This window comes from Phyllostomus discolor, chromosome 6 (genome assembly GCF_004126475.2).
Source record: "Phyllostomus discolor isolate MPI-MPIP mPhyDis1 chromosome 6, mPhyDis1.pri.v3, whole genome shotgun sequence".
Lineage (NCBI taxonomy): Eukaryota > Metazoa > Chordata > Mammalia > Chiroptera > Phyllostomidae > Phyllostomus > Phyllostomus discolor.
Window position 1 is genome coordinate 121,428,532 of NC_040908.2, and position 26,678 is coordinate 121,455,209.

Consider the following 26,678-nt stretch of genomic DNA (forward strand, 5'->3'; position numbering starts at 1 on the left):
AGGGGCGTGCGTCCTGAGAGTGAGCCAAGAAGAAGCTATATCACCTTTCCTGACATGGCCTCAGAAGTAATATTAGTTGTGTCACATTATTATTAATTGAGGCAATTACAAAAGCCTGTCCAGGTTTAAGGAGAGAGAACATAAACTCCATTTCTTGGTGGGGAACTAGCAAGGTTCTGGAAGACCCAGGTTCTGGAATAGGAAATATTGTAATAGCTGTTTTTTAAAAAATGTAATCTGACCCAGTCTGCCTTCTGACCATAACTTAGTTCCTGTCCCTCTGGCACACAAAGCGTAACTCTCCTCTTCACTCAGGTCGCCAAAGCCTGGCGTCAGAGTCCAGCTTGAAATGCAGAATATCATCATCTAAATCAGATTTAAGGACACATTCTTGGGTACAGTTCCTCTAATACAGTTCATCTCAATAAAAGAATTTGTGAACTATACACCCACACATCCAGTAAATAGTGATGGGATTAATTACTGCAGCATTATACTTAGAAATATAAAACACATAAACAGCTTTTTTTCCACCAGATGTTTGACTATATTTGAAAATAAATGTTCAGATATTAAAAATAAATCTGCTTCTTCTGTTGTCAAGGCATGTTGTGTCTTTCTGTTGGAAGATAGAAATAGAAAGATTTTAATAAATTTTTAGTTCTTTATAGTATGCTACTATTACTCTCATCCTGCTAGATATATTTTAAGCAATAAAATGAAGGTATTTTTTTAACATTAAATCAGTTCTCCTTTGGCCATGCTCAAGTAACTAGGATCACACTTGCTCTGCTGCATAAACAACTGTAAAATTAGTCTAAATATGTAAAAAAAAAAATGTGTTCAGGCATTGGACAATGGGCAGTGGCAGATTGTGATACCTGAGAGAGAAAACAATGAAATTAGCCCTGTGACTTCCCAGGCTTTCCCCCAGAGGCACCTGCTCTGCTGCAGCCCAGGAAAGGAGAGCTGGAGCAGAGCACCACAGACTCTCAGAGCTGACATGAGAGAGGTCAGAGTTCAGAGAAGCTGCAGTGGCATGAATTCTCAGGGCAGAGTACCAGGCAGCAGGGAGATGCAGAGAACCTCAAAAATCCACATAGGTCTCCCTTCAGGCTGTCGCTGAACAGTAAACCACACCTATGTAGGATGAAATGCCAGGAGACTGGGTAAAGAAAAACAGTAGAGAGATAAGCCAAACAATTCCCAGAGCTCACGTTGGGCTGAGACACATTGAGGTTGGACCAGCCAAAGCTGGGAGTACTCATGGACCACGGAGGGCTTTCGGGAGACTACAGATGGATCAGTCATTGGTAGTAGAGCTATAAATTAGCCCTAGAATGAGGCTACTTCTGAACTACCCTAACATATCTTTAAAACGAGCTTCAAAGAGATCCAGCTAGGGGTTTCCAGCCAAGATGATAGAGTAGGTGGACACTGCACTCATCTCCTCCCATGAGCACATCAAAATACAACTAAATTATAGAACAGTCAACCTGGAGAACCATCTGAAGACTAGCTGAACAGAAGCCCTGTAACTAAGGATGTAAAGAAGAAGCCACGTCGAGACAGGTGGGAGGGGCAGAGATGCAACATGGGCTGGCCCCACACCCAGGTGTGGTGGTGGAGAATCCGGAGGGATATCAGCTACAGAGGGGCCCCCTCAGGTGAGGGATCTCCACTCCACACCAGGCCCCCCAGCCCGGAACACGGGTGCCGGGGAGAGGAGCCCACATAACACCTGGCTGTGGACATCAGCAGGTGAGATGGAAGGCTGCTGTAAGCCCAGGCACTCTACTCCAGCACCAGTGAAATGACATGATGTCTGACATTTTATTTTAAATGCTTTAGCAAAGAAAAAAAGGAATAGATAAAACAAATCTGGAAAAATCTTGGTGATTGATGTATTGTAGTTCATAATACTAGCCTCTTTACTTTTGAATATATTTGAAATGTTTCATAATGAAAAACATTTTAATGGCATTTCAGAGTTCTGGGGAAAGGGTGTATTTAGTAGATGGTGTTAGAGCAATTGTCTGTGTGTTTGGGGAAAAAAATGTAGATTCTTCCCTTCCACCAAATACACAATAAATTTCAGAAGAATTAAAGACCCAAGTCTAAACAGGGGATTATTGAAAACTAGGAAAATATAGAATATTTTTGGTGCTTTAAAAATGGCTTCTTAAACAAGACACAAAACCCAGGGCCCATAAAGAAAAAGATTATTAATCTCAACAACATAAAAACTGAAAATGTCTGCCCTGGCTGCTATAGCTCAGTGGATTGAGTGGGGGCCTGTAAACTAAAGGGTTGCAGTTTGATTCCCAGTCAGGGCACGTTCCTGAGTTGCCACCCAAGTCGGGCCCCCTGTAGGGGGCGTGTGAGAGGCAACCACACATTGATGATTCTCTCCCTCTCTTCCTCCCTCCCCTCTCTCTAAAATAAATAAATAAGTAAATAAATAAAATCTTTTTTTAAAACCCTACAAATTTCTGTTAAACAAAATAACTTTAAAAAGTTAAGAGAAAGGGTCCTGGCTAGTGTGGCTGAATTGGTCAGAGTGTTGCCCCCTAGCCAAAAGGTTGCAGGTTCGATTCTTGGTCAGGGCACATACCTGTGTTGCAGGTTCAATTCCTGGTATGGGTGCAACTGATCAATACTTTTCTCTTGTATCAAAGTTTCTCTCTTTCCCTTTCACCTGTCCTCTCTAAAAGCAATGAAATAATGTTTTTGGGTGAGGATAATTTTTAAAAAGTTAAGAGAAAGGGCCCTGGCTGGCGTAGCTCAGTGGATTGAGCGCGGGCTGGGAACCAAAGTGTCCCAGGTTCGATTCCCAGCCAGGGTACATTCCTGGGTTGCAGGCCATAACCCCCAGCAACCGCACATTGATGTTTCTTTCTCTCTCTCTCTCTCCCCCCTTCCCTCTCTAAAAAATAAATAAATAAAATCTTTAAAAAAAAAAAAAGTTAAGAGAAAGGGAATAAAATAGGAAATATTTATAAATATTGTTACAAATATTAGGACTGATATCTAGAAAGAAATATATTTAAATAATTACAAAAAGACAGAAATTAGAAAAATGTGTACAGGATATGAACTGCCAGCAGCATATGAGATGAGGCTCTCTATTACATAGAAATGAAAATTGAAACAATAAGATAACCTTTGGCGAAAATATCAAAGACTGACAACCTCCAGTGTGGTGAGATAGAAACACGCTCTCACATACTGCTAGTGGAAGAGTAGGCATAACCTTTGGGGGGCAATTTGGCAATATCTTTTAATATTAAAATGTACAATTTCCACTTCTACATTTTTATCTTAAATAACTACTCCTATATGTATTCAAGGAGGCATTGGGTCAGTTGTTTGTACAATGCTATTTATAGTGAGAAATTTGCAAACTCTAATAGCAATAGATTAAAACTAAATAAAGCTTGGTACAATTAAACTATTGAATCTATGGATTAATTACAGAAGGAAATCAGTCTATTTTTAAATACAAAAAGGTTTCTTAGATACATTGAGAGGATGATAGATCCCATTTAATTATTTTTTTTAAGCAAACTATGCAAGTCTGTAGGAAGTACATAAGAAATGGTTCGGAAGGAATACTCGTGAACTGATGGGACGGTGGTTACCTGGGGAGGCGGATGCACGGTGGCACCTGCAGGCGTCACAGTTTTTGCCATTTTTCATCAGTTGTTGTTTTGCAGCAGCATTTTATATTCATGTAGTTGTTAAAAAATTAAACGTGTGCCTATCAAAATGTGCGATCCAGACAAGGTGCACGTGTGTGCGCCGATGCAGTGCCCTGGTTTGTGCGTTGCAGTGTGCTCGTGCGGTCACTGCTGTTGGGGAAGCCGAGGGGCGGGACTCTCCATTCTACTTTTGCAGCTTCTTTGGGTCTATAATTATTTCAGATTTTTTAAATGAACAAATAAAAACTGAAAAAAATTAAACGTCAAAAGTGGAATCGTGGCCACTCATCACTGAAGTCTTTTAAATTACCGAACTACTCCAGGCACTCAGGACAGAGCAGTCATTATTTCCCTGTTTTCTTCCATAGGTCCTGGATGACCTGGAATGTCACGGGGTCGCGGTGTCAGAGCAAAGCCGAGCAGAGCTGGAACAGAAAATAGATGAAGCTAAAGAAAATATTCGAAAAGCGGAGGTGAGATGGAAGCTAATTGTGGCATTTTGCCCAGCTCCGTTAATGTCTCAGCTGTGGTATGTACCCTCAGAATTCAGTTTCTGTACACTTACTACAGTGAAGATGATTCACCACCTTCATCTGTATCAAGAATATTATTTTTGAGTAACTGCTTCTTACAAGGTGGTACATGCAAGAAAAAGACACTAATCTCCCTAGTGTCTTTTAAATAACTTCTTTCTTTCCATCCTAACCTCTCCCCCTCGAGGTCAGGGAATGTTCGTGTAGGTAACATGGACTTCTAGACACTATACATAAAAATGTTATGTTATTTTTTTTTACGGGAGAGTTTCACACTTTCATCCAACTCTCAAATAATCTCTCTAAGAAGCGTTTACAATCAATAAACATTAAATAAAAAGGAATTAAGTCACAATGAAGATATTAATTTTAAAGTTATGCAAGGCACTTAATAAATCAGTCAAATTAGCAGCATAGAAATTGGTATGTATAAGGTCAGAGCCTAGGAACGCCTCCCCTACAAGGAAGATTCTCTGGTATCTTAGGTCTAGGGGCACATGCTGAGCTTTTAAAAGAGAAGACATGGTTAAGCAAACAAGACAAATTCACAACAGTGGATTTTAATTTGGGAGGGGTTATCATGGGACCTTTTGAGAGCTGGATAAAAGTGTGAAACTCTCTCTCCTGTAAAAAAAATAAAATAACATTTTTATGTGTAGTGTCTAGAAGTCCATGTTACCTACACTAACATTCCCTGACCTTGAGGGGGAGAGGATAAGATGGAAAGAAAGAAGTTATTTGAAAAGAAGGAAGACATAGGACACAGTTTGGCAGTTAGATTTGATTAGAGTATAGGACTTTTATAAGGAAATGTGGTAGAAAGCAAATAAATTAATTGTGGTTGGGACCAGTTCATGGAGGATCTATGTACCCTTGCGTGTAGTTATCTACTGAATGCAGCGTGGAAGGGATATGGACAGACACACATAAAAAATATCGAGGCTGTCCAGCCCTCAGGGACAACCCGTTCTCGTTAGGAAGGCAAATGAATGCCAACGACAACTAAGACTGTAAAGCCTAAGTGCCAGGGAGTGGTCCACAGAGGCATACTTAACGCTTAAGAAACCCAGAAGAGCCCTGGCCAGGGAGCTCTGTTGGTTAGAACATCATCCCGGTATACCAAGGTTGTGGGTTCAATCCTCGGTCTGGTCACATACAGGAATCAACCAGTGAACGCATAGGTAAGTGGGACAGCAAATGGATGTCTGTCTGTCTGTCTCCCTCTCTCCCCTCCCCCTTCTCTCTCTCTCTCTCTAAAATCAATAAAAATAAACAATTTAAAAGAAGAACAAGAAGAAACCCAGAAGAAACATGTCCCTGTGAGAGGTGTCGTTAGGGCAGTGACACAGAAGTAGGACATAAGATGGGCGTTGACAGATGGGTAGTATTCGATTAGTCAGAGAAAAAGGGATGGCACAGATTTATGCTGTGCAACCTCAAGAGGCAGAACTTGAACTGAAACAAAAAGGGAGGAAGGAGGCAAATCTGAGCTTGGTATTGGGAAATACCTTCTAACAGCCAGGTCTTCCCAATGACGAGGTAAGCTCCCCTGGCACGTAGCGCAGCTTTACGACTCTGGGCAAACATCTCGGACTCGACACAAGGAACTCTTGCATTGTTTGCTTTTCAAATACCCCCTTAGAACTCTAGAGGTTTCAAGGACACATTTCGGTGGGGGTAGGGGGTGCAGTAGAGAGGTAGCGTACACAAACACAGAAAATATGAGTGTGTTTTTGGCACAACCTCATGGGAGTGACCTGAACCAGAAACAGCTTGCCACCTGCCTGGCCTAGAGAAGCCCCAGTAACCACCACTCGCCTTTTTCTTCTGGTAAACGATCCACAGCCTCCGTAGTGAAGAGGGCAGCGTGTATAATGAATAGCCTTTTTCCTCTCTGAGTTCAGCGTCAGAGCTAAAACCACTACTGTAGTGTGCTGGCCAAGTTCTGTTGGCAGGTCCTCTCCTCGTCTGGGAAACACGGGCCTGTGTGGAGCGCTTTCCTTGTTTGTTTCTTCAGACTCTGGGCGGGGCCAGTCTCAGAGCCTTGGTAGCACAGCACAGGTCTCAGAGGTTTTCTTGAGGGTGTGTTCCCGCTTGTATTTTCCATTTCCAGGCTCCATCCATGTTGTCACTGTCTGCCGCCCGAGCTCCTCCAAACCCCCAGCAGTGCGGTGCTGGGTATCGGCCACACCAAGTCTGCACTTAGGCTGGCTGACCTGTTATTTCCATGAACTTGCTAAGCTGCCCCGTGTTGTTAGCTTAAAAGTGAAAATATGGAGTGAGACGTCCACAACAGGATGTCTCATCTCTCCCAATGTCAGTGTGGAAGGCTGTTTTCTCAAAGATAATCTTCTTACCAAAATATGGAAAATGCTAAAAACCATGATGCCAGATCCGTCATTTCAGCTTTGACTATTTATAAAATGTAGTTAACCCTGCTATCTTAAAATTATCTCTCACTTGATTTCCACTTATCAGACACAGAGAATAACCCTGCTAAAGTTAGATGACAAGCATGAGGGTAACAGTGGGATAATACTCAGAGGGTTGTCCTGGTGAAATTTTGGATCGAGTACACCGCAAGAGCCTTCAGAGGAATTGATAATAGTGGTTTTTTTGGGTTCCCTTCTTTCTTCTGCGTATATATTATTTACATTGGATGTTCTCTTTTCATTCAATAGTTAGTTATTATAAACACCTATACAAAAAGGAGAGAGAGCTGGTTAAAACTCCATTATATCCTTCATGTTTGGTTCTTAACTCCTACTAATGTGAATGATATCCTCCCTTGTTGGTTAATCTGCTTTGTCCAGTGTTTTCTCTATTGTGGTTCCATTCAGTGTTGCTAGTTAGAATAAAGACCTTTGTGGTGCTGAGTAATGGATTAAAGAAACTTTTTCCAATCATAATGAATTGAAAATGTAAATGGCCTGTGCTTTTCCAAAAAGTAGGGCTTATATAGTGATGAATTAATTACTGGCTGGTTAAGTTGGGAGCGAATTCACTAGTCGGTTAGTTTAACAAGTACTTAGTGAGTATCTCGGTGGGTGCCAGATACTGGGGAATGTTTTAGACACACGGCGACGAACAAACCGTTGTTACCGTTAGGATCTCCGTGATGGCCACAAGGGTGTCTGTGTGAGACACGCTGCTGTCATGGCCCCCAACTAATTCAGGAGTTGGAATAAGGCTATCGCTTCTTAAACTTTAATAATGATTTTCCTAATTTGATATTTAGGTATTTGAATTTTTGAAATTCACATGTTGCACAGACACACAGACATTCTTTACCTGGCATGTCATACCTGATTTAAAAGTAGCTTGCCAAGACGCCAAGAGTTTTAAAAGCCATCTTTTTGGAAGCTGTACCCGACTTATGTTGTTGCAGAACACAATCATTTTTGTGTTTAAATTGTACCTTTTATTTGACTTGAGGACAATTCTCTCTTCTTACGACAGTGAAATGCTTAACACGGAGAAGGTTAATGTAAGAAGTTAAAGATACTCAGAAATCTTTAATAGCTCACATTTGGTGTGAGGTCTGCAGGAGGAACTAGAGACTACATGATTCTTTCTTTAAGATATTAACTACATTCTGTTGTCTGAATTGAACATACATATGAAAGCTGAGATATGTGGTATCAAGTGAATTAACAAAACAAAAAAATCAATTATTGTTTACATTTACATAAACGCATTTTCATAGATAACCATTTTCTCTTAACTCATCCTTCCATGTGGTCCTGCTGCACACCTGGAATCCAGAACCACCGAGCCGTCATTGAGGCCCGCGCAGGTCCCAGCCTAGCTGTGGTTTGGGGTTGCTATCCGCCTCATAAAGCAAAGCGGAGGCTTTGTCTCCTGAGAAGACAGAGTCGTCTTCTCTTCTGAAAAGCCTCCTACATAGTTGGCGTTGATGTCCTCCAGGAACAGGAGGGCAGGGGTTGGGACTTTGAGTCTGGGTTTTCAGTTGAGGTAGAGAAAGGACAGCGGTTACAACTGAAAGTCCAGAGTGGGGTGTAGTTACCTCCAGAACACATCACTGTTTGCCCAGCCAGAGCTTCATGACAGTCATAGAAGTGGATCCTTTAATAATGAAATAATAACAGTAATAATACAGTCCCCCCCCTCAAAAATTGCTATGTCATCCTTATACCTCAGTAACTCAAAATGGTAAGACCCTTGGCCACGATGCTGTAAGAGGAGTCTGAAAATGTTCAGTGCATAAAATGTGAGGCTTTATTACTACAAGGTTTACAAAATGCTAAGGGTGAGCCTGCTAGTAAAACAAAATTTCCAACCAAATTATAGCCAAATTTACCTCAGGACTTGTTTTATAGGATTTCAGTGTACTCTTTTTTTTTTTCTTTTTAAAGATTTTATTTTTAGAGAGAGGGGAAGAGAGGGAGAGAGAGAAGGTGAGAAACATCAATGTGTGGTTGCCTTTCGAGAGCCCTCTACCAGTGACCCGACCTGCAGTCCAGGCATGTGCCCTGACTGGGAATCAAACCTGCAGCCCTTTGGGTCTCAGGCCAGCACTCAATCCACTGAGCCACACCAGCCAGGGCTCACTGTACTCTTATAATATGATATGTCAGCAGACCTCTTGACTAGTCACTTTCTTTAGTTTTAATGTGAAAAATTTCAAACATACTACAAAAAAAAAAAAATTCAAACATACAAAAAGATGAAAAGTAAATATATATTTCCCAACATGATAAAATCAACTGTTAGGGCTTTTTTAAGATTTTATTTTTTTATTTTTAGAGAGGGGGAAGGGAAGGAGAAAGGGGGAGAAACATCAGCGTGTGGTTGCCTCTCATGTGCCCTGTGCTAGGGACCTGCCCATAACCCAGGCATGTACCCTGACTGGGAATCGAACCAGTGACCCTTTGCTTCATAGTCCAGCACTCACTTCACTGAACCACACCAGCCAGGAACTATTAGTATTTTGCAATATTGGCTTTGTGTGTTTATTTCTATTCTATAAAATGGAAGTTAATTTTGTAATTCTCTGTCATTGAAGTTAATTTTATCCTGTAAAATGGCCTGATGAGAATCAGTATTTTAGACAAGAATACTTTATAGAAATGCTATGTTGTTTATCATAGTATGTTTTTCTCAAGTTGTCTCACTATTAATGATGCAAGAGTGGTCACTTCATGAAGGTGGTGCTACCAGATCTTTCTGCTCTTAAGGTTCTTTTTTTTCTCCCATTGCAACTAGCCAGTACTAGTCACCGCCAGTGGTGGCAAATGGGTGTTCTTCTCTCTTAAGTGTCATTATGGAACTTTAAAAATCAACTCTATTGAGGTGTAACACACATATAAAAATGTAACCATTTCAAGTAAACAGTTTGATGAGTTTTGATAAATACATACCCCTGGGTATGTATGGTGGGTATGTATTTATACCCACCATCACAATCAAGATATAAAAAATTTATATTACCCCAAAAGTCCTCTTGTGACCAGGCCACAAATGGATCTGCTTTCTGACACATAGGTTAATTCAGCTCCAACAGCATGAGTTATTAGATTACTTGATGTTGTTCCAGACATCACATACAACTGCCATCCATACATTGTGGATCTAGCCTCATTTTTTATCGTAACCTCAGTGTGATGATTTACTGTTCCCATGTATACTCAAGCTCACAGATCTTTCCATCTGTGGTGTCTGACCTACTGTTAAGGACATCCTGTAAATTTTTGTTCTGGATATTGTCAGCTCTGTAAGTTCTATTTAGTATTTTTTTTATCTCCCACTTCACTCCTGTTCATGTTTTCCTTTAAATCTTTAAGTGTATTTCTATTAGAGATTTTAAAGTTTTTGTCTACTCATTACATTGTATCTATGATCTAGCTTTCTGTTGACTGATTTTCCCTCTTGTTGTAGCTAATATTTTTTCTGCTATTCAAATACTTAGTACTTCTTTTTTACTACATACTAGAAATTGTGAAAATTCGGCTATTGAGGTCTGGATTCTCTTTTCTTCTTTGAAAGACTATGGATTTTTGTTTTGACAGCCAGGTCAGTTGCTTACATAGCCATCTTGATCTGTTTGAGGCTTGTTTTTAAGGGTTGGGTTAGGGCAGCCTCTCCCGTAGAGCTAACTTAGCTGTGTCACTAGTGCGTTTCCCTCCTGCGGTTTCTTATGCGTGGGTCTTGACAAGACCTCCACGCTGGCACTGGGAGGAGCTGCAGCACCTCTCGGCCCTGTGCTCACGCTGGGGATTCTTCAGTTCACAGCTTCACAGAAGATGGTCTTTGCCCAGCAGTTATTTTTTGCTTCTCATGGGGTCCCACCTTATGTATTCTAAATTTATTATGGATTTTTATTCATTTAGAATATTTTCAATAACAGTTGTCATTAGGGCTTTTTTAAGCCCCATATTGTCTAAATTTGGCCCATGGGGATCCACTTAAGCTTCTATGTCCACTCTCCCCTGGGTCTTTGAACACACTCTCGCTCTCTAGCACAAGGTATCGATATAATAGGCACACCTTGTACTTTTCCTTCTTCGAGGAACTCTGATTTTTTTATAGTGAATAGTAGTCAGATGCCAACATCTCAGCTGCGAAGGTGCCCATTGTTACGGGTGTTATTTAGTTCTCGGCCCTCTCTTTGTTGTTTCAACCGGTAAGTTTTTTAAATCGTGAAATCAGATGGATATTTCCAACTAAAATGTAAGACTAGAAGGATTTTATTAACTTCTTTGATTTTATATTTATATCTTTTTCCTGCACTAAAAATCTTAGTTCCTAATAATAGCATCATAATATTTTATTTGCTTTATCCTGCAGTACACTTAAGTAGTTTCAAAATTATAATACAAATATTTACTAATAAACTACTAGTGTAATTTTAAGATTTCTTTCCAGTTATCTTTCAATGTAGAATATATCTCTATAAGGATTTCTATTGGTAATAATGAACTAGCTTATATCTTCTTTTAGATAATTATTAATCTGAGGTAAAAATATTTCAAATACCTTTTTGGTAGAACTAGAAAATGACCCAGAGCATATAAAAGCTGGGGAGGAATTGACCCTTGAAAGAGTGGGGCTCTACTTGATGATATTTACACGACACAGCTCTTTTTGAAGGGCTGCACACTAGAATTCTAGCAGTCTTATTGGCTTGAGGGTGAATGTCAAGGAGCCCTCTAATTTGCATATAAATAACTACCCAAATCTTTGGCCAAATCTCAACACACCTGTGGAGCATTTATACCTAATTGGCATTTATAGAACACTCCATCACACAGGAGTAGAATACATGTTCTTATAAAGTACATGTGGAACATTCAACAAGACCAAATACTCGGCCATAAACTGCTGCCAGTATGTTAAAAGGATTGCTATCAAGCAGAATATGTTCTCTAACCCATCAGAACTATATTAAAAGTCAGTAACAGCCCTGGCTGGTGTGGCTCAGTGGGCTGAGTGCAGGCCTGCAAGGCAGAGCAGGTCCCCCCGGTTGGGGAGTTGTGAGAGGCAACGGATCACTATCTCACATTGACGTTTCTCTCCCTCCCTTTCTCCCTCCTTTCCCCTCTCTCTAAAAATAAATAAGTAAAATCTTAAAAAAAAACTTTATAGCCAAAACAATAATTTATTATCTTTCCCCATCTGGCTCTTGACTGTGACTGTGAATTTCTTGTGCAGGTTTGGCCAGAGGAGATTCCTCAGTGAGCTGCATTCAGCTAGAGGATCTGCTGAGGGCCGAGACTTTTTTCCATGTGGTCTTTCATCCGTGAATACGCTAAAACTGGGCTTCCTCAGGTGATGGAGGCACATTCCTAGAAGTCAAGTCCTAATAGCACTTATCAAACCTCTGCTTGCATAAAATGTGCATTTGTTCCATTGGCCAAAGCAAATCACATGGGCGAGCCCAGAATCGATGTGGGAGGGGACTGCATGGGTACTAGGAGGCATGATTCACGGGGGGTAACAATTTACCACAGCTAGTATGACCTTGGGTAAATCCGTTTTCTCACCTATAAAATGAAGTTTGCGTTATCCTCCCCCAGAATTGTTGTGTGGGTTAAATGAAATGAGATTTACAGGCTTTGTAACTATCAAAATTTCATAAACTCAACTATGACCTGACCCTTAGATATGCTCATATTAAATTCATATTAAAATCCGTTCATTGACAGTGTCCGTACACTGTGGTATTGTATCCTAAAGGACCTGGCTTTTCAGACATCATCTTAAAAAGCTCTGTGTCTTTATAAGTTCTGAAAGTGATTTGGTCAAGTTGTATGTAGAATGCCATCAAGTTACAGAGAGCTGTACTCTGCAAAGTTTTAATCCATTGGCAAATCATCAAAATTCACTGGAAAGCACTGGAAAATTCTGCTTTTAAACAGTTGAAATATAAACAGTTGGAACTCTAAAGGAAAAATAGCAATGTTTATTCTGGAACTGTGGTCTAAAAATCTAAGTTTGCAAATACTGTGTTTGTCAGTTGTTTGGTAAAGTACTGGCAAAAATAAATCTTAAGAAAAATAGATTACTTGGTATCGAGAAAATAGAATAAACTAATTCCACCTCTCTCTCTCTCTCTCTCTCTCTCTCTGTTTCTCTGCTTCAGCAGTTAAATGACTTACATTTATGATTAACAAGAAAGGGTTTGTTGTTTCAGTTCACTCTTTTTTAAGAAACACTTCATTGCCAAATTACTTTAAAACACATACTGGAATGGTGCTGAGACCACGGAATAGCCACATGCAAAAGAGTGGGACCCCTATGTTACACCATATACCAAAATTAACCTAAAATTACCACCAAAGTGTGACAGCTAGAACTATAAAACTCTTAAAGAAACCATAGGGATAAACCTCTGTGGCCTTGGATTCATGCCTTAGCTACGACACCAAAAGCCCAAACACTAGATAGGATGGACTTAATCAAACCTGAAAACTTTTGTGCTTCAAAAGACATTATTGAGAAAGTGAGAAACAACCCACAGGATGGGGAAAAAAAATATTTGCCAAGTATTTATTTAATAAGGTACTTTTATTTAGAATACATAAAACTCTCACAGTTAAAAGACAAAATAAAAAGAACAATAAAAAGACACTCCAATTTTAAAGTGGGCAAAGGATCTAAACAGACATTTCTCCAGAGGAGCTTTAGGAATGATCAGTCAGCACATGAAAACATGACCATCAGTCATCAGGGAAATACAGATCACAACCACAGGGAGACAACCCTTCACACTGCCAGCACGGCTGGAATTGAAAGGCAGACACTGACAAGTGTTGCTAGGAAGTGGAGAAAGGGTGACCCTCAGACCCTGCTGCTGGCGTTGTCAGGGGAGGCAGCTGCTTTGGAGTCCGGTCTGGCATTTTCCCAAATGGTTAAAGACGGCATTATTGTAAGATCAAGCAATTCCAGTCCTAGGTATGTCTGTGTACCCAAGAAACATGAAAACACATGTCCACACAAAACTTGTATGATAATATTTATAGCAACATTATTCATGTCAGCGCTGAAGTTGAAACAAACCAAATGTCTATCAACTGACAAATGGGTAAGCAAAATGTGGTATATCTATACAATAGAATGTTATTTGGCCATAAAAAAGAAAGTACTGGCACATGTTACAACATGGATAAACCTCACCAAAAAAAACACAAATCGTATGGTCCTGTTTATAGTGAGTGTTCAGAAGAAGCGACTCTGCAGAGAGAGGAGGCAGATGAGTGGTCGCCGGGGGCTGCAGGGTAAATAAGAGCCAGGGGAGCAGGCACTCAAGGACACAGGTCTCCTTTGGAGGTGAGAAAGACATCCCAGAACTGACTGTGGTGTTGCACCTGTCTGTGAAGGTGCGATAAACTATTGCATTATACATTTCAAATGGGTGAATTTTGTGGTGTGTAAGCTTTATCTCAATAAAGCTGTTGGAAAAAAAGAAATTATTAGAAAAATAAGATTTTTTTGCAAGACTGTTTACCAAATGGTGCGCCTCCAAGCCAAGAACTCTAATTATTTTATGTAAAGATTCATATGATATCCAAACCCACTGAATTTAACACTTAAAAGGATAAAGATGATGAATTTTATGTGATGTGAATTTTATCTCAATGCTTAAAAATCTTAGGAATACAACAAATTCAGCTGTGGGATCTCGATGAAACAGCTCTGAGCTCAGATCCTTTTTGATACCGACTCCCCCAGCAGAGAATCCAGGGAATGACCAAAACTCCGTACCAGGAGGGCTCAGTGAGCACACTTGTTTGTCCGAGAGTCCCACAGAAGGCCATTAAGTAAGGGTCCTTAAAATTATTTTAGTGGAGCCTTCAAAGGCTAGAGGAAGAGACTACCATTCTAATTCATGGGACAATGAAGCTGGGTGTACTACTTGCTAAAAGCGAAAGAGAAAGGTGCTTGCAAAACACAATCTCTCTCTGAACAAAGTGGAACTGACATAGAGCATTTTGGGAGGTGTGTGTTTCTGAGATTGGCGTTTTTTCAAAACTGGGAGTTTCAGTCTGGCTCACCTTAGCTGTGGTGCACAGAGAGGCAGGCAGACCATGGGAAGCAGGAGTGATGGTTACTGGAGCACGGCTGCAGCTGATTGGCTGGCTGCCTTGCAGAAGCCTGGGGCCTTTGGCAATGGCAGGACTCCCAGAGGCATGGCTACTGGAGCAAAGCAGTTGCCTTTTGACAGGGGCAGGTTTAAACTGTGGTTACCTGCTTACCTCTTGGAACAAGAGCCAAAAGACAGGCAGTCTTTCCCTTTAATTTGGAGAACAGGAACTTTTTATTCTCAATTTCTACTGTCTCTGACAGCTGTGTAATAAACTAATTTAAAACCTTCACTCACTAGGCAGGCGTTGCAAAAGTTTTTAGGAGAGGAGTGACGTGATGAGGACATTTGCAAACTTGTAAAAGATGGATTATAGAGAAGAAAAAGTCGAAGAGGTGGGTAGAAGGCTGTTGAAGATGCTAGATTCTAGGATGTTCTATGGTGTTTGTAGCCTTGTTAAGAAGAAAAGAATGCAGACTTTACAACCCATTAATAGCTTCCTATTCATGTTATGTATATCTGATGTATCTTGTCAATGTACATGTGCCATTTGCTGATGCGGACTCCATCCAGCGGTGTCCACAGTGTTGTGGATGAGATGAACAAATTCACACGGCCTGCAGAAGTCCTGTGGAGAAAAGGGATGGCACAGCCACTCTCTGAGTAAGAGAGCGCTTCCACCCTTGCCTGGTCAGGCTTGTATTGCTTTCTGGGAGCATTACATCAGAGAAGGTTCTCATTCATTATGCTCAGGTTTGCTTTAGGAGACTACTTCTTACAGATAAGAAAGAAAAGAATGCTATAAATGCAAGGGAATGATAAAAGTAATTTGATCTGATTACACTCCATCCTGGAACAGTTTAGCACAGACTTTAGGAAGTTACCTCAAAGATATGTATTAAACATTTGCTGTCCTAACTCAGGGTGAGGGAGTCTTAGCAAAAGCAAGCCTCAAAGCAGCCTAGATATAATGCAGGCCTGGTCCCCCCTGGGGAAGCCGATCTGTGGGCCTGGCTCCTGTGTGCCACCTTGCGCCTGTCAGTTTTCCAAACCAGGGCTGAGCTACAGTCACATCGCCACACAGATGGGTTCCCTATAATTTGCCACCGTTGGCAGTCTGATCCCTGTTCTCTGCCCTCTCCCCTCCCCCACCCCTCTTTACCTTTCCTTCTCTCCAACTGGCAAATTAATAACTATGCCAAGGCACAATTGCTAGCAAATATCAATATTTTTCTAATTAATAAGTCAGAAATAACTTAACAATCAGTTTGAGAGAGAAAAATGTCCTGATTTCAGACCATTTTCTTGGTTTCCTTAGATAATTAAGTTGAAAGCCGAAGCCCGGCTGGACCTGCTAAAGCAGATCGGCGTTTCCGTGGACACGTGGCTGAAGAGTGCAATGAACCAAGTGATGGAGGAGCTGGAAAACGAGCGGTGGGCCCGCCTTCCCGCAGTGACCAACAATGGCACCTTACACTCAGTATGTTTCTCTTCTCGGGTGTGATCGTCTAACTTTCATTGAAGGGCGATATTCTTTGACTATGTAGCCAAACCTGATAATGACCAAAATTTTAAAGGGCAAAATAATGCTTTTGCTAGTGGTTTGGGTATTTTTTCTTTAACCTGTCACCAAGTGAGTTAAACTTGGGTGTAAGAAAGAAAGGGGGCCAGGGGGAATGGTGCTTTTTAAAAATGTTCACTGAAGAACGTGTCACTGGTTGGCATTGGTGCCCGTTTACCGTCCCATTACCTCAGTCACGAAGTCGCTGCTCTTCTTGTCTGGAAGTAGCAGAATAAAAATTGTGATCTAGGGGTTTTGAAGTTCTCAGAAGTCTTTTCTAGTGTAAATGAAAACAAACACCCAGAGAGGTGGAAGCACTCGTAGAGAAGGACAAGGAACACTCAGGGTCCGTGGCGTTGCCCGTGCTGCTCACGGCGTCTTTCACCAGGGAGATGGTGTCTCACACACAAGGCCAGGACTCAGCCTTAAGTTTTCCAGTCCAGGGCTCTCTCCACTCTGATGTCATCTGGTTAAACCTTAGTTTTTTATGTTGGAGATCTGAGTACCAGAAAAGTTCAGTGATTTGCCTCATATTTATATAGGTGAGTATGATGATGCCTAGCTAGCCAGACTAAAGTAATTCCTGTGGCTACTTCTCCACCCAGCACTGTCTCTCATCCTATTTGTTCACTTGTGGCATTTCTTACAATTTGTATTTATCTTCTTTATTCGTTTCCTCGTATCTATTATCTGTCTTTCCCTCTAGAATGTAATCGCCATTCCCACCTGGTTCACTGCTGTGCACAGCAAGTGCTTGGCGTGCAGTAGGTACTCAATAAACATCTGTCGAAGGAAGACGTGAATGAATGGATGGACAGATGGAGGGAATAGTGGCAAACTAAAAGCCAAAACTCCAATTTCCCAGTTTCCCACTACATCCATAGTGCCCCTTCAGTGTTTGTGCCCTTCGAATTGAAAAGGGCATCCTTGTTAGAGAAACTGGCCAAAGTTTAAGAACATTCCCAGAAGTTTTATCAGCTTTTTACATGCCATTCTGCTTGCACATTTAAAAAGGATTGTGTACGGTTATGCATCTTAAGGAGAAACAGTCTACTGAAGGTTTGCTTTTGTTTCACCATTAATGGTAACACCACTGGGGAAAATAACACACATCTCCCACTTGACTTTGGGGTTAGTTAGAAGAGCTTGCCCTGTTTTCAGGGCAACAGAATTGCTCCACGTTGTGGAATAGCTCTTTTTATTGCATTTTTTAAAAGGCAAATTCCCATCTCTTCAGGTCATTCTGTTGTACAGGAGTAATGATGCAGACCCAGGCACAGACTTGCTTTTTGGCTTCTTCAGCAGCACTGCTGGCAGCCAGTCAACCCATGCTTTTCCTGAACTAGCACCTTTTCTGACTAAATCAATGGGGCCAGCACTTACTGCCTAACTGTGAGCCGACTTCCTGAGCAAGTTGGAGATGAACAAGACTTGGTCTCTCTCCTGAAAGAGGTGACAAGCTGGCAGAGCAGGCAGGATTTATAGATCTCAGTAATACATGGCAGCGTGTGACTGGGCTCCCGCATGGCAAACTCAAAATTGCTTACTCCTAACTGACCTTGGGAAAAAGTTCCTTGCCTCTGGGTTTCAGAGAGAAAGTTAGGTCAAATGATTCTAAGATCCCCTCTGACTCCAGTATCTCACGATTTTATAAAGGGCTGTCGGTATAGCCTAGTACCAGCTAGAAAAATAGGAAAGAAGTTCACCCAAGAAGGAGATGTCATTTGAGGGAGTCCTTGCAGAATTTAACGGGAGATCAGAAAGGGCTTCTGAGCGTGAAGGAAAGAAATACAGATGTGCCTGGTGCCGGGTCTGGCAGTGAGTGTCGATTAGATTGGGTATTTTCGAGAACTCTCCAAAGATGTAGACATATGTCCTCTGTGAAAGTAACATTTTGCCTTTTCTTTCCACTAGTTGGTCTTTTTTTTTTTTAAGATTATATGTATTGATTTTAGAGAGAGGGGAAGGGAGGAAGAAAGAGGGAGAGAAATATCTGTGTGAGAGAGAAACGTTGATCAGTTGCCTCTCGCACAGGCCGCAGCCCAGGCACGTCCCCCAGGCGACCTTTTGATTGGCAGGATGGTGCTCAACCAACGGAGCCACGGCATTCTGGGCTCCTCTAGTCAGTCCGATGGAGTTTGTGTCTTCCCACTTGTGGCTGAGGGATCTATTTTGTGGAAGCTTTACCAACAGTATAAATAAGGGAGAGATGTAGGCACAAAATAGCTTAATGAAGCCTCAATATTTATTTAACCTGCTTTTAAATGACAGCACTGAAATTATTCAGAGGGAGTTGTGTCTCCTCACACTGACAGCTAGCTGGCCAGGAGCATGAATCAGAAACACACATTCTGGGACCAAATTACTTCTTCCATTCTAGATGCCAACGAAAACATTAGTCATCAAGTTTAGAATTCCCTTCCATCTGGAAAACATGGTTAATACTGCTATTAGACATCAACAGTGTGAAGTGCTGTAGAGAAGATAAATGTTTTTAAGACACAGTCTATTTACCTTACAGAACAAGGAGAGAACTATACTCAGTTGGGTATTAACTCTTTGCCTTCTGTATTGTGCTGTACTACAGAATGTAGGATTGGGAAGAAGAAGGAGACAATCACAGAATATAGCAATATTTTTTTAAAGGCGAGCAGGCTGCTGTAGAGTGACTCAGTGGATGGTGAACCGGAGTCTGCACACAGCTTCACATGACTGCTGCCGTGACCCCGTCTGCCTCGCTCGTCCCTCCCTTCTCTTATCTTCCCGCGTCCTCCTACTCATACACGCAGTTTATAGCCTTGTTTTGAAGTTACATTAATTTTAGGATGGAAAAAGTTAGATAACCAGACTACAAAAAAAAAACTAGGAAGTGCCTTAGAGGAGAAAATGACCTGAAGCTCCATCCTCCTCACACCACTGTTAGCACTTGATGTGATTCCCTCCTCTTCCTGCTGTTCTTTTTTAAACGTATCTGTCATAATAATGTTAATATTGTGTATTTCTCCATGTACCATTCCATGTTGCCGAATGGTCTTCATAATCATCCTTTTTATGTCTGTGTAGTATTCCACCAGGAAAATGTACTGTGATTCATTTAGGTGACTATTCCCTTCTAGGTTCAATATTTAGATTGCCTCCAGATAGACTGGATAATACTCTAAAAAAATTGTATTACATATTTCTCTTTTTTCATGCTGGGTTTTTTTTTCTGTAATACAGGTTCTTAGAAGTAGTATTATTGGGTCAGATATCCATAAGTTCTTTGAGTTTGGCTTTTTTTTGGTTCTTTTTATTATTTTTTTCTGTAGATTCACAAACTGTAGCCGACACTGTTGACATGACTTTCTTATCTTCAGCCACGTTCCCCGGCTACGGTACAAAGGCATCCTGACATCTGCTTCAATATGTAGGCTCTGTGAGTGTATGAGCCTTTTGTGTAGCTGCACGGAAGTGAATTTCAACTCCACTCATTATGACGGTCATGATGAATAATGCGTTTGAAAGATGAAGAGATTAAATACTTTTAATCTCCAGGATGATAGTTTGGTTCCCATCTGCCTCAATAATGTGTAATAGTCCTTGCAGTCCAATGGGTTTTGTTTTTGAAATAAGAAAATCTGTTGAGCTAATCCCCCCAAAATAAACAGTGCATTTTTATAATGCAATAAATGTAAACTATAGAAAATTATAAAATATACCTGCAAAAATCTTCAGTCACTTTTATGTTTACAGTATTTCCAAATGGTCAGTGGTCTTTTTATTGGACCAAGCTCCACACTTAAACAGCCCACATTTCTTTAGTGAAACTGCCGTGTCAAATTCCCAGTTAGGATCCGTTTCATTTAATTCAGTAGGCATGTACTGAGCGCCACTGCTTATGAAACCCTCTGCTAGATGACGGGAGTTACCAAGATGAGTATAATGTCTGTTGAATTGGTATCTACAGATTGAGAGAACCAGCCACATGACAGCAAGGACCAAAAGATGGACATTGAGGGAAAAGGGGTGGGGGGATATGTAGAGACTTTGACCTCTAAGGGAAGTATCTCCAGCTGTAGTATGTTCTGTGATGTTCTGTATAGCCATAAGTAAAGTGCCTAACACAGCTCCTTATACTTATTAGTAGATGTTCAAAAATATTAATCTGAACTTCAAGATAAGCAGTTTACTCCATCCAGTCCTATCAACTAAGGTTAAAATACTACTAAAACAAGGGAGTTTGTGTCATTAAAGTATATTCTGTACCAGGTACTATGTCAAGCACATCCATTATTTCAGTTACTAATCACAATTCTGAATGTGCTTACAGACGAGGAGACAGGCATAGAAGAACTAGACATCTTACCCAGCAGCACGCAGCTAGCACATGGAGAGAGCAGGAGCCCGAACTTAGATTTGTCTGCCTTTAAAGCCCTGCTCCTTACCACCCTTTCTTACCCTGTGGATAACCCTTTATTCCTCTAACCTTTATCATGATTCATTTTCATTGCTGTGCATTTCTTTTTTTCTTTTTTTAAAATCATCTGTTGAATCATCATCGAATATCCTATTTTCAGTGTTATTAATGGTCTTGTAGCATCTTCAAGTACAATGTGGCCAGTTGTCATTAAAATTTTCAAGCTTTACTGGCATTTTCAAGAGCTTTGCTGAGGCATAATCGACATAAATGGACGGCACTTATCTGAAGTGTACATTTTGGTGCATTTTGATGTGAATACACCGGTGAGACCCTTGTTTCCTCGTGCTCCTTCCAGCCCCTCAGTCAACCCCGGACCTTCTTCTGGTCCCTATAGATAAGTTTTGATTTCCTGCAATTTTATATAAGCTGAATCATACAATATGCACTCTTTGGGCAGGGGGAGTCTGGCTTTTTTCACTCAGCTCCATTATTCTGAGGAGCGTCCATGCTGTTGCCTACATCAGCAGTTCCACTTCTTCTCACTGCTGATAGGATTCTGTTGTGTGAACATCCCGCACAGTGTGTTTATCCACTCCTCTGACGGTGGGCGTTTGGGTTGTTCGGGGCTATTATAAGTAAAACTGCTTTGAATATATTTTTCGGGTGAGTCGTATAGTCGGTATATATTTAACATTTTAAGAAACTGCCAAACTGGTTTCCAAAATGGCTGTGCCATTTTATGTTCCCATCAGCAGGGTACTGGTCTTCCGGTTGTTCCTCAGCCTCACCAACACTTGGTATGGTCGGTCTTTTTAATTTTAGACATTTTGATAGGTATGCAGTAGTATATTGTTATAGTTTTGATGTGTATTTCATTAATAATGTTGAGCATCTTTCTATATGAAGAAGTATTTTCACTCTAGAGATAATAGTTATTTTGCTGAGTACAAGAAGATGGCTACTGAAACCAACTCAGAAAGGTCCTTCTTATCTGCCCTTGCAATAAGAGCAAGCATTTTACAACATCTAAGGAAGGAAAAGTATTCGTACAGCTAGAAAGAACAGTCGTGACTGAAGTTCTGTCAGGTGACAGGAAGGAAGGGGGTGAGAGAGCGGTCGTTAAGAAGCAGAGCCATGCAAAAGCACATGGCAGTGACCTCTGCTGCTGTCACTGCAACCTTTCGTTCCCTTTCACAGAGAAGCAAGAAATGAACTCAAAGGGGAAGGAAGGAATGTTTAGTGTCAAACAACGTTGCCAAAATAAAATGCTTTGGATTGATTCCCAGTGCCAAAGCACAGTACATGCTAACATTCCTTATATATTTTTGGAAACTTGTTCTACCCACATTGGCTTTCATTTTAGTTTTTACAGATGTATGGGTGTTTTATTTTGTTTTGTCTTGTTTTGTTTTTTGTAATGCCAGTAGTTTTATTTTTTAATTTCTTCTTCTCTGTATCTTTTCCATCACCGTTTATCCCCCTTACCCACTCTTCCACCTCCCGCCCACCCCCCGAGGCCACCACACTGTTGTCCGTGTCCACGAGTCCACAAGTCCTTCTTCTTTTTCTCTCCATCCCTCCATCCCCACCCCCACCCCCAGCCAACAGTTTTATTTTTTTAATGTTTGTAACCTTTACTAGAATATGAAAGCAAGTTCTAGCACACAATCCTCCTCTTCTCTGACACAGTGCCCTGGAGAAGAGTGGACTCATAAGTATGAGGTGATCAAAAAGGTCCAGATTTGAGATTTTGTCATTGACCTGACTGGAGAGGAAGTATTTGTAAGACGAGGTGCGCAGTTACCTCGCTCAGTTGTGGGGATTTTCAGCGGGAGTTATAAGTGAGAATACACAGGGATTTTGAAACGGAAGCAATAAATGTGACAGAAAATATGCACTATTTATTCTTCTGGAAACCCCCTCCAACAAAAAAAAAATGTTGTACAATTTTGTTAGAAAAATAGCAGGTAAGAGGAGAGGCCATTTTAAAACATCAGTGACAATTAAGAGAAGTCACTTTATTAAGAAGTAGAACTCGACGATATAGGCAGCCTCTGCCTTGTGGCTCACTGGTTCCCAGGCAGCCTGGCCTTCTCTGTTGCCCTCGCATGCTCCTGCTTCCCTGCGCGCTTGCGTCCCCCTGTGGTGGAGTTCCACCCAGGGCCAGAGCTCCTGCAGAGCAGTCAGGCTGTCCTCCATCCCATATCCGAGAGCCTTGCGTGGCATTCAACGCGTAGTAGGTGTTTGATATTTTAGTTAATTACTATGAGGCCCGATTCTCACACTTCATCCTTATACCCTTCATGTGTAAACATTGGTGCCTTTGTATGTTTGAACAGGGGGAGAGAGCAGCCAAATAAGCGTTTACATATAGCTAGAAACAAAGAAACATTTAAGCCTGGTTTTGTTTCTTCTCTATTGGATTTTTCATCCAAAAAGAAAACACATTATTCTAATAGTTCAGATAGTGCAGACGCATATAAAACCAAGTCGGTCACCTCTTCTTTCCTCAGTCATTATCCTCACTCTGCCTTCCCTTTAGATATTTGTGCTCATATAAGTGTTGTTTGTACTTACTGTCATGGGCCGTGCTCTAGCTCAATACATTTTTTTTACACTCAATACCATTTTAGTTAATATATGTCTTCTTTGGAGAAGTGCTTATTCAAGTCCTTTATCCGTTTTTGAATTTTTTTTTATTGTTGAGTTTTATGCATTCTTTGTATATTCTGGATATTGATCCTGATCATATACATGATTTGCAAATATTTTCTCCCATTCTGTGGGTTGCCTTATACTCTGTTGTCCTTTGATACACAGTTTTTTATTTGGTCAAGTCCAGTTTACCTATTTTTTTTGTTTGTATCCTGTGCTTTTGGTGTCATATCCAAGAAATTGTTGTCAAATCCAGTGTCATGAAGCTTTCCCTTTATGTTTTCTTTTAGGAGTTTTATAGTTTCAACTCTTTTGTGTAGGCCTTTGATCCATTTGAGTTAGTTTTTATAAGGTAAGGGCCTAACTTCATTCTTTTGTGTGTAGATACCTAGTTTCCCCAGCACCATTTGTAGAAAACACTGTCTTCCCCATTGAAGAGTGTTGGGACCCTGGTTGAAACCATTTAACTATATATGTGAGCATTTATTTCTAGGCTTTCTGTTCCCTGACTCGTTGTTAGTAAGTGTTACTGATCACAGTCTAGTCGGTCATTCCTCTGTTGATGGTTATGTAGCTCGTGTTCAGGCCTGTGCCACTACATGTAATGTTGCAGTAAGCACCCTAGATTATACTCATGTAGTCCTACATCCCGGTGCTTTTATTTCTCCGTAATGGATGTACAGAAGTGAAATTGCTAGATCAAGTGGTGTGTTTAGTTTTGAATTTCAGTAAGCAGGTTATTTTTTTAAAGGACGTGTCAGTTTACATTTTTTCAGCCATAGATGAAAGCCTGTTTCTTGACACCCTTGGTAGCATTTAGAAATCTTTTTAGCATTCCCCAGTATGATTGGTTTAAAATGGTAAGAAGTCTTTACTAATCATTATTTAACAGTGAAAAGTGAAAGGGTACTGATAAATATTTCTTACATATTTGAAAGACATTTACTCTTGGTTTTAAAAAGAAAAAAACCTCTGTCCTTTCATAACATAAAAATGCAAGTGAGCCCTGGCTGTAGATTGAGTGCTGCTGGCCTGTGAATCAAAGGGTCGCCAGTTCGATTCCCAATCAGGGCACATGGGTTGCAGGCCAGGTCCCCAGTAGGGGGTGCACAAGAGGCAATCACACATTAATATTCCTCTCCTTCTCCCTCCCTTCCCCTCTCTCTAAAAATAAATAAATAAAATATTTTTAATGCAAATGAGAACAGATACTTATTTCTATATGTAGTTGAATAAGTTAATATTTTGAAATAATCAGGTTTTAAGTATTTCTCTTGCCTTCAACCATTTTCTTGAAGTAAGCAAGCTAGCCAATGGCTCCTAATTTTTCCTAGCTTAATGCAGAAACCGAAAGAGAAGAAGGAGAAGAGTTTGAAGACAACATGGATGTTTTTGATGATAGCAGTTCCAGTCCTTCTGGCACCTTAAGAAATTACCCACTCACCTGCAAAGTCGTTTATTCCTACAAGGTTTGTATTTATTTAACTTACTGCTCGTATTAAATTGTAACTGTACCCACCCAGCCTCTTACATTATGCTCAACATAAGATGGGTGTTCAGCTAATGTTAGAGGCAACATAACATAATGGCAAAGTGTCAAGGCCCTGGTGTCAGACTGCCTGGGTTAAAACCCTGTCTCAGCCACTTAAGGAGCTCTGTGGCCACACTAGTCCCTTAGTCTCTGTGAGCCTCAATTTTTGTATCCGTATTATGGGGGGAATATTATAAGGCTAATTTGGGATTAAATGAGATAACACTTTTATAGCCAAGCACAGAGACTGGCATCTAATAAATTTGTATGTGAGCACATACGAAGAACTCTTACTCTTGTAGCCAGTTGCCTGCTTAACACAAGACCCTCCATTAGGATGATCCTCAAATTGATACTAAAAGCAAATTGTTTTGCAAAGCAGTTTTGTTCATGTTTACCTTTCCAAATCTTAATATGACCACCTCTTGTTTCCAGGTTAAGCAGGAACCTGGATAAATAGATGCCAGAATTTCCAAACCTGATTTAGTATAATAGTTCTTAATCTCACTCACCCCACCCTGCCTTCACATTAACTTTTCACCATACAAAGTGAACCGAGTTTCAGTTCCTGTTGCCCTCTCTTTCCTCGCTCTCCTCATCCAGTCTTCAGCCAGTCCCGTCGAGTCCACTTTCAAAACATATGCTGAACCCACTCCCTCTTCTCCATGTTGGTCTAGGCCATTGCCTGGATTACAGTAAATATTTTAAAAACTCGTAATTGCTATCCCTTCTTCATACTTGCCTCCCAACAGTCCATTTTCCACTCTGCAGCCAGAATTACCTTTAACACATAAAGAAGATTATTTTGCCCTGGCTAGTGTGGCTCAGTGGGTTGAGTGCTGGCCTGTGAACCGAAAGGTCACTGGTTTGATTCCTGGTCAAGACACAGGCCTGGGTTGCGGGCCAGGTCCCTAGCCAGGGGCATGCGAGAGGCAACTGATCACTGTATCTCTCACATATTGACCTTTCTCTCCCTCCCTCCTCCTCTCTCTAAAAATAAATAGCCCTGACTGGTGTGGATCAGTGGATTGAGCACTGACCTGCAAACCAAGGGGTCACAAGTCAGGACACATGCTTGGGTTGTGGGCCAGGTCCCTGGTGGGGGCTCAGGAGAGGCATCCACACATGGATGTTTCGTCCTCTTTTTCCCCCCCTCCCTGCGCTCTAAAAATAAATAAAACATTTTTTAATCTTTTTTAAAAATGATTTTCCCCTGCCTAAAAACCCCTTTTAAGCTTTCCGTCACACTTAGAAAAACAGACTCTTCACCAAGGTCTATAATGTCCAGGTTGACCCGGCCCCTGCCAGTCTCCCTAAGCTTCATGTCAGACCCTCCCCACCCAACCCGCTGGCTCACTGTGCATTAGCCACCCTGGCTGCCTTTCACTCTTCAAAGGCACTAGGCTCCTTCCTGACTTGACAACTCTGCACTTGCTGTTCCCTCTCCCTAGAACTGCCTCTCCCCAGATCTTGCTTGGCTGCCCACTGCTATTCATTGAGGCTCAGCTCCGAGAGGGCCTCCTCTGGGCTCCCCTGACCACCTAAATACACAGCTCCTCCGTCACTACTCATACCCCATTCCCATTTGCCCTCTTTTATTTACTGCGTAGCACTCAACATCAGCGAAACTTAAGAGTATTTGTTTTCCTATTTCTTTGTCTGGCTCTCCACTAAAAGTTCACGGAGGCAGAAACCTGGTCTGTGTCGGTAAACCTTGTGTATGTGTCTTCAACATGGAGGACCATGCCCGGCACA

The 26,678-nt window shown here is 41.1% G+C and overlaps 1 protein-coding gene across 2 annotated transcripts in view; it reads left to right on the forward strand.

The window, feature by feature from the left end:
* Positions 1-26,678, forward strand: part of FCHSD2 (FCH and double SH3 domains 2) — a 228,567-nt gene that overhangs the window by 192,414 nt on the left and 9,475 nt on the right. For both annotated transcript variants that reach the window (XM_036028846.1, XM_028516453.2), the window contains exons 12-14: positions 4,070-4,174; positions 16,096-16,257; positions 24,727-24,861. In XM_036028846.1, the coding sequence (XP_035884739.1) occupies positions 4,070-4,174; positions 16,096-16,257; positions 24,727-24,861 (402 nt within the window). The remainder of the gene's footprint in view (positions 1-4,069; positions 4,175-16,095; positions 16,258-24,726; positions 24,862-26,678) is intronic.